This window comes from Capsella rubella, unplaced genomic scaffold, assembly GCF_000375325.1.
Source record: "Capsella rubella cultivar Monte Gargano unplaced genomic scaffold, Caprub1_0 scaffold_5, whole genome shotgun sequence".
In the NCBI taxonomy this organism is placed as follows: Eukaryota; Viridiplantae; Streptophyta; class Magnoliopsida; order Brassicales; family Brassicaceae; genus Capsella; species Capsella rubella.
This window is the reverse complement of record NW_006238919.1, coordinates 6,401,871-6,410,570: the sequence shown is the minus strand read 5'-3', so window position 1 is coordinate 6,410,570 and position 8,700 is coordinate 6,401,871. Positions and strand designations below refer to the sequence as shown.

Sequence of the window (8,700 nt, the reverse complement as noted above, 5' to 3'; positions counted from 1 at the left end):
TTGACTTCTTGTTTTTATTGTCTATCATCTTACAAATAATCAATCAAACATTCATGACATGACTAGCATATTTAATTCATGCAGTTTCTTCACAACGACTATATGCAAGCCGATCTTTTTGAATCAAATTCATACATAATATAAACGCATTAATTCACTTCGGTCTTTGATCGACGACTAGAGATCAACGAAATTTCCACAAATCAATACTCTAACCTAATCCATTTATGTTTATATTTTCTATTTTTTCATACTACTTTAGAAAAATATACAAAGTTAATATGACTTTTCCTAATTGTTGAAATATGTTAATAAATATTTAATATCCGTTTTCTAAAATTCTGTATATTAATTGACTTCCACATTCTTAGAGACTATTTCGAGTTGGAAAATAATTGATAAACTTTTTTAATTCCTAGAAAAAGAAACTGTGAAGCTACATTGGATTGATCTAGTTTTCTTATCCGTGCATGTGACTCCCTATATGAAATTGACCAAACATGTTACATCTTCGACTTTATCCTAATTAAATAGAAAAATAAAAAAGAGAAACCGAAATGAAATGGGTTCAAATGTATAAATGTATAATAACAAAGATAATGTCATTTTTTTATTGGCCGCAAAAAAAAAGTGTCATTGTCTTATATGAAATGGGTCATTTGTTCATGTTTTCTATTTATATGGATACGTTATCATTCTTTTTCTTTTCAATTTTTTCATCATTTTTAACTATTATAGGGATTGAGCCGACAGTTTATTTCATACGATAGAATTTTAATTTATATTGATTTTTCATTATTTCACTACAGTAATTAAAGCCAAAATAATCTCTATATATAAGTGCATAATATTTTATATGTTTTCAGAGAATTTTAAACCTTTTCATATTATGTTTACTATTACGATCACACCAGAAATAAACTCACACATGAACTTATTCATGTATAGCACGAATTCTATTCTTGTATATATGTCTGATCTGCAGATATTAAATTACTAGCTATCAGTTATCACTTTGCGCTTAACCAAAAAAAATTACAATCACTTGACTATATTTAGTAATGATTTTTTGAGCTAAATTATTTGAAAAATTAGTCAATACGGTATTGAATAGGTAGCAACCTAACTATATATTCTACGATAGTATTTATTAGAACGTTTGAAAATACATTGTTTACGACGGTGGAGCTAGGCTCTCTTGTTCTTGTGAGCTTTGCTATGATTAAAACATTTTACATACACTTTAGTTTTGAAATCTAGATCCATAATTTTGCAAAATACACTGTTATGTTCGTTTTGTAGTCAAAAGTAAAGTTTAATATACTTATTTTTTATCAAGTGCTAATAGTTCAATTAATAAAAAAATATTGGTAAAAATTTAGAGGTCGCCGGTTCGAATAACGCTTGAAACGAGACCATACATCCTAAAGAGATGTATGAGTTTCGACCCAGAATCTCTTAGTTATTAAAAAGAAAAAAATCATTATTTTTGTCTACCATGCTATACATTTTTTTCTTCTTCAAATTATATATTATACTTTCAATATGGAAGAATAATTGTTAAATAATAAATATCAGTCTCTTTATAGGAATATATAATTTATTACTCAATTTCCTATTCTTGATGTTTTTCTTTTCTTTTTTCATACTTTGTTTTCTTTATTATTAAAGAATCATAAATATGATGTAAGTTGACATTAAATGTTCATATATGACATGGGAATGGGATCAATCCATAAGGCCCATCCAATCGACGGATAACAGTCACTCACTCCTATAACTGTTTGACCCACACATCTCTCTATTTATACTCACCTGTGTCCTCTCACTTTTCTTCATTCATTCCATACATATTTGTCTCTCCTTTACTTGCCTCTCTTTAATATTCCCTTTTGTAGTAGTAATAACCACTCAAAAGGGCATTTACTTCAGTCTCAAAAATGGCTTTGTCTCTTATCCTTCTAGCTCTCTTAGTATTGTGTCCTATTAGCGGTTACGGCCAGCGTTCTCCTTCGCCTGGATACTACCCGAGTTCCCGAGTACCGACCTCTCCTTTTGATCGCGAATTCCGAACTCTATGGGGCTCTCAACACCAACGTAGAGAGCAAGATGTTGTTACTCTTTGGCTCGACAAATCCACTGGTAATTTTCTTTTTCCTTTAGCTTTTTTCTTCTTATTCGTTGGTCCATGTTATATAATGTACTAAAAGGTTATTTTCTATTCATTTGGAACAATACATAAAAAAGAAAATTAATGAATGTAATTTGTAGATTTTTAGAATCATATTAGGTAAGTGAAGATTTGTTTGTTTCATTGTCAAACCTCACTCACTCATGTTTTCTAATGTTATTTAATATACCACACGACTTGTAAGGACTTTGTCGGTAGCTTATATTTATTATTTTTATCTTTATTCCTCTTTATGTTCTTTTAATTATACTCATTATGCTTATATTTTGTCGTATGTTATAAATTGATTTTAGTGACTTAAATTAAATATGAACAGGTAGTGGATTCAAGTCTCTTCGTCCATACCGGTCGGGCTACTTTGGTGCTTCCATTAAGCTTCAACCAGGCTTCACGGCTGGAGTTGATACATCCCTCTACGTAAGCATATATGATCGAACTATAATTAACTAAACCATCTAATAACTATGTTGTTTAAGCGTTACTAAAATTAAAGATTTATTGATATATAACTTTTTCGATTTCTAGCTATCAAACAACCAAGAGCATCCTGGAGACCACGACGAGGTCGATATCGAGTTTCTAGGGACGACGCCGGGGAAACCTTATTCGCTTCAAACGAACGTATTCGTTAGAGGAAGTGGCGACCGAAATGTAATTGGGAGAGAAATGAAATTTACCTTATGGTTCGACCCTACTCAAGATTTTCACCATTACGCAATTTTGTGGAATTCTAACCAAATTATGTAAGTTTATAAATTCTTATAGTAATTATATCCATTTGCATTTTTTTATCTTATTCTAAATCTGGTTTATTTTGTTTTAATATATACAGATTCTTCGTAGATGATGTACCAATACGTACGTATAACAGAAAGAATGAAGCTACGTTCCCAACAAGACCGATGTGGGTTTACGGGTCGATATGGGATGCATCCGACTGGGCCACGGAAAATGGAAGGATCAAAGCTGACTATAGATACCAACCATTTGTGGCTAAGTACAAAAACTTTAAGCTAGCCGGATGCACAGCTAATAGTGTAAGCTCATGCAGACCGCCATCGTCTGCGCCAGCCCGCAACCAAGGGTTGAGCCGGCAGCAAATGGCGGCCATGGCATGGGCACAAAGGAACTTCTTGGTCTATAACTATTGCCATGACCCGAAAAGAGACCATACTCAAACACCAGAGTGTTAAAAAACACACACATAAACAAACAAAAGCAACAAAAGGTTTTAATAATTTTTATTTTGCATTATCAAAAACATACATTAAAGTTAATAATGGGAGAGAGGTCTTGTGACGGGTCCACACTGGAAACTAAATTGAAGCAGTTGAGCGTCCGGTCCTCTCTATGATTTGTGATTAAAATTTAAAGAAAGGGTTTTGTTTTTTCTTTTCAATACTTTGTAATGTTTCCATTTGATAATTTCCTTGTAATTGTGTGATCATATTATTATATATATGGTATTTGTATTGTTGTGTGAACCAAAGAAAAAAAAAGAGTTGTCTTTTCGACAGTGGCTTGAGTTATTTGTTTTCTTTATATATTTTCTCTAAATCGACATAATCAGGAGATTAGTGGTTGATTGGTAAATTGATTTGGCTATATATACTTCAAGGCTCAAGTCACAAGAGCTTAAATCATTAAAAGAAATATTTCAACAATGAACTTGGGTAGATATCAAAATTATACATATACATATATATACAAACAAAAACAAAAACAAAAAAAAATCTTGGCAACCCCAAACAATGATGGACCATTGTACTTTCATTATGGATCATTGAATAACCAAAAAAAAAAACAATCAACATACGAAATGTTGAATTATATATATGTCATATAAATATTGAAAAATCCTATACTACATTTCACAAAATATTAATTAGTTAGCAATATGCATATATAATAAAATCCAAGAGAGATCAATATACAACAATATATCAAGAATCTAGAAGGGAGAGGTTAATGGTGCATGAGGGAGGATGAGGATAATGATGATGATGATGATGATGACCACTGTTCCCAACGTCGAAAGAGATAGTGAAGAGTAGTGAAGAGACGACACTGAATAGTGTGGACCAAAAATCTGTATTCTCGAAGATTTCATTACCCTCTTGGGTTAAAAAAAATTGAAAGAAATATATTTTTATTTCTTAATGATTTGTTGTCTTATTTCAAAATGTTGTTTTCCTCTTTGGCCTTTTGTGTATGTATTTCGGTTGTCGACATCATCTTTTGATAAAGAGTTATGTCCCCACAGTTTTATTTTCATTTGTTTCAATATTAACGGAATGTGATGTGTTTATAACTGAAATTGATGTTTTTAATAAAAATGAGATTTATTTGGGAAGTATTTTAAGTCAAGTATAATTTTTTTTTGTCAACAAGAATAATCTATTTACGTAGCTAATTTCATCGGAATTCGATTTCACTAAGTTGCAATTACTCCACGTAATAGAGATTGAGCTATGGTTTGTCGATCCAAAGATGTAAAACAAAAAAACGTATTGTATTACACGATGTATGAGTTGTAAAAACGTTATTTTTTTCTTTGAATATAATTTAACATTCAATTCTAAAAATAAAATAAAAAGCGTAAGCTCATAATCTATGTAATGTAAAATATAAATAGGTCAAAATATTATAATATATATATATCTATATATTACTTTTTATAATAATTAAAAATGATTAGAAATATATACTTTTGGTTTAATTCTATCTTTCTTTTAAAAATTATGTTACCAATTATAAACTATCTATGTCATCTTCTCTAATCAATAAAAAACAAAAACTTTACACAATTTCTTCGTTTTCGTTGCTTATTTATGATATTTATCCGTTAATCGTCATCCGATTCTTAATATTAGCGCCATGATTGTCATTAATTTTGATATCTGTAAATGGTGAAGCAAAGGTAGAAATTTCAAAATAAAACCTCTAAAATCTGATTTGGACGTATTTGTAAATGAAGAATCGATCAGCTAGATCTTTTCTCTTAGAGTTCAATAAAATAAACAAACATATATAACCGTTCTAACTTATAGTTGTAGTAGATGATGATGATACAACTAAAAGCTGAAAAGTGCTACAATGGTTAGAACGGTTATGTGCAATACATCATCCACCATGTTTGGTTCCCATCTCCCTAGAAATTTCTTCGGTAGGAAGTAACCATTATGAGTTCATTGTGAAATAATATACTTTCAAATAGTGATTAATTTAATATAAATCTGTTTGGAAATGGATTGAAAAATTTGAAAGAAAATTCTGGATTATTAGTAAAAGTTCTTAAATAGTTCAACCGATAATATATATGGTATGCCATCTAATGTACCAGCATATATAAGTGTAAAGACCCTTATTAAAATGTTACACATTCTCTACACATAGTTCGTTTTCATAGTAAACAATGTTTATATATCTTAGTGCACACAAAATTATTTTGACAAACAAAATTAATTAAGATATAGACACTACAAGTTATATTATATCCTTAGAACTCATTGTCAACACTAAACAACCGAAATACAAATAAGTCTATATAATATTATTGCCAATCCATATTTAAAATCTAAACAATGGAATACAATTGTGATATCAAATCAACTACACTGCCAAGTAAGAATCATATAATATTACCAATTTGCTAATCAGATAAGCTAACATTAACTAGAACATTTTAAAATGGAACGATGCTCCCATGAGTAGCTAAGTAGAACTACTCGGCCCATTAGTAGTCGATAGCAGATTGACAGAACTACTTGGCCCACGAGGGATGCTATAAATATACCAGCGCACAAGCGTTACCAATCTAGTAAACCCATTCTAAACGGATATATGTATATACATTATACAAGTTCATTTGCTAAACGAAGAGAAGAGATTTTGAGTTTTTTAACTTCAGAAACTTATTTCTTTTTAAAACGATCTTACTGTCCAAGTTTATACCAGATTAAATGTAGTCATGCATGTGTTAGGCGAGAATGAAATGAGGGAACATGAACAAAACAAATTTAATTAGTATTGAGAATTTGAACAAAGCAAGAGCACACACAACATCAATTTTGCAGTAAGGGGTAAAAGTAGTGATAGACTTTTTCCTTGTTGCTTTATTTGGAAACAAAAGAAACTTGAAAAATCAAACGTAAACACACATTGCAAATTTAACCAACGAAAACATGCACCGGTCACTCTTTTTTGGATCTTTGGTAGCAATGGCAGTGTTGTTCGCTTCCCTCCACAACCCCTTTACATACTTTTTGACCCGGGTATGTGCTTCTGCAACATGCAGTGCAATCAAGATTCGTATCAAGAAATGGGTCTGGGCCGCACTCGTCTAAGAACGTGAAGCATCGTGGTTCAGCATTGCTCTTAATGATTTCTGCATGTTAACATATCATCATTACTACTACAAGATAAGTGAAAAAGAACTGTAAAAACGAATAGTAGAGAACGTCCAAAATTATTACCGGTGGTTGCCATGAAGAAGACAATCAAGAGAACGGTGAAGCTAACTGAGTTTATGTTCTTTGCCATATCTTTTGGTTTTGCTTTGCTTTTTCTTAAACTTTAATGATGGTGAGACATTTCGTATGTTTGCTGATATCTATTTATAGTTAAAAATTCGTAACTTTGTTATCATTGTTTAAGCTTACCTTTCAGAGATTTTCCCAAGTTCATAATGTCGCCATAATTGTGCATTGTTGTGATCTTTTACGAAACTAAAATATGCACTTGACTAAGATAATTAACTAAAAGGAAGCTCCTTGTCTTCTTCATCGTTGTAACCACGATTATACATGTATAGTTATTATATACACAAATTTTATTAATTAGCTTTTTCAAACTAAGCTATTATCACAGATAAATGTTTCATATATATTTGTACAAATAATATACACAAGAATATATTTTTGTTAGATTTTTGAAGGTTTCAGAAACTATGGTGGTTGATGCCGAGAGATTTAAAAGAATTGAAATGGGCCATTTATATTTAATATCTATTAAAAACCTAAATAAAACATAAGCAAAATGACAACAATAAGATATTTATCAGTTATATTTTCCATTCCATTCTATTTTAGTTCCAGGTCAACTCTTATTTTAATGAGAATTTTTGAGAAATGCCCATTTTGGTGTACCCCTTTTTAAAAATACCCCTCTTTTCTATCTATTTTCAAAAATACCCTTTTTCAAATATGAAATATTATAAACTTTTATATGGTTGATAAGATAAATCAAGATCATCATTACTACTGGAAGACTAAATCCAAATATTTATAAGGTTTTAAAAGGTTATAAACGGTATTTATAAGGTTTTTAAAAGGTTTACACAGTTTTTATAAGGTTTTTAAATGATTTTTAAAAGGTTTTTAAAATGTATTTATACAGTATTTATGAAATATATATATATGAATTTATACACATATAAAGATAATTTGTGTCTATAAATATAAGTTTTCACATATGTTTTTGATAAATTTCAAAATTTATAGTGTCTTTTTGATAAAATTAGAAAGAGGGGTATTTTTAAAAAGTAGTATTAGAAAATGGGTATTTTTGAAATTCCCCCTATTTTAATCCATATACAGTACTTATATATTAAATAATTAACTAAAAAAGGTGGTCGATGTCTATGTGTTGTAACACGTTGAAAAAAAAAGTCTATGTGTTGTAACACATTTGAATCTCTTATTTGTCAACTCTAGTTTAGTTTGAAATATATTCATTCTGTTTCACAAATAGCGTCATTCTAGAGTTTTATTCTTGTTTCATACAAACTGTTATTTTTTTTAATGTATTTTTTACTTTAATTTCTTAATTTTACTCTTAATTTAAAGTTAACTAAACTATTAAACAATTATTAGCATATGTGTACAATGTGATGTTTTTCAATTTGTGTGAAATGTATCAAAATGACACTCGTGAAACAACGATATATAACAATTATTTTTAAATAATAGTTCATTGTCATGGATAAGTACAAATGTAGACGACTAATTACATTTAATGGATAAGTGGTTTTAAACTTTATTAAACGTTTTAATTAAATTATTGGTTTACCGATTGAAAAGAAGTATATTTGTGAAAGCTTAATGACCGTTAATTCAACTGGTTTGACAGTGGTTAAAGTAAAATTTACAAAAATTCATGTAATATATATTAAAATTTATACTTTAAACATTATTAATAATGAAAAATCATATAAGTTATTAAGAAATAAAAATATAATAACTTATGACAAGAAAACTATTTTTAGTGAGAAATAAAAGTTAGATAGTGAGTAGTATTACAGAATGTGAATATATATAAAACATGATAATACAGTTTTAATTTGTTGTTTATGTGACTTTTTTTTCATTTCTAGTTACCCGCTACTGTTTGCAACCATAAACCCTGGCAGAAAAGAGTTTTTAGATTTAGCAATTTCGAGCAATTCGAACTGTAAAAAGTGGTTTTTTTTATTAATTAGTTGACCACAAACGGTACTTTTAAAATCAAAT

General features: G+C 29.4%; 2 protein-coding genes across 2 annotated transcripts; one reads left to right on the top strand and one right to left on the bottom strand.

The window, feature by feature from the left end:
• Nucleotides 1-1,829: 1,829 nt before the first annotated feature.
• On the top strand, nt 1,830-3,707 carry LOC17885560 (xyloglucan endotransglucosylase/hydrolase protein 31). The gene is made up of 4 exons (XM_006291534.2): nt 1,830-2,142; nt 2,508-2,608; nt 2,717-2,934; nt 3,024-3,707. The coding sequence occupies exons 1-4, from the start codon at nt 1,941-1,943 to the stop codon at nt 3,382-3,384; spliced, it is 882 nt and encodes a 293-aa protein (XP_006291596.1). The 5' UTR covers nt 1,830-1,940; the 3' UTR covers nt 3,385-3,707.
• Nucleotides 3,708-6,214: 2,507 nt separating this feature from the next.
• On the bottom strand, nt 6,215-6,733 carry LOC17885060 (defensin-like protein 206). The gene is made up of 3 exons (XM_006292351.2): nt 6,667-6,733; nt 6,389-6,578; nt 6,215-6,326 (listed from the first exon to the last, which is right to left on the bottom strand). Exons 1-3 carry the CDS (start codon nt 6,731-6,733, stop codon nt 6,215-6,217), a joined length of 369 nt encoding a protein of 122 aa, XP_006292413.2.
• Nucleotides 6,734-8,700: the final 1,967 nt, after the last annotated feature.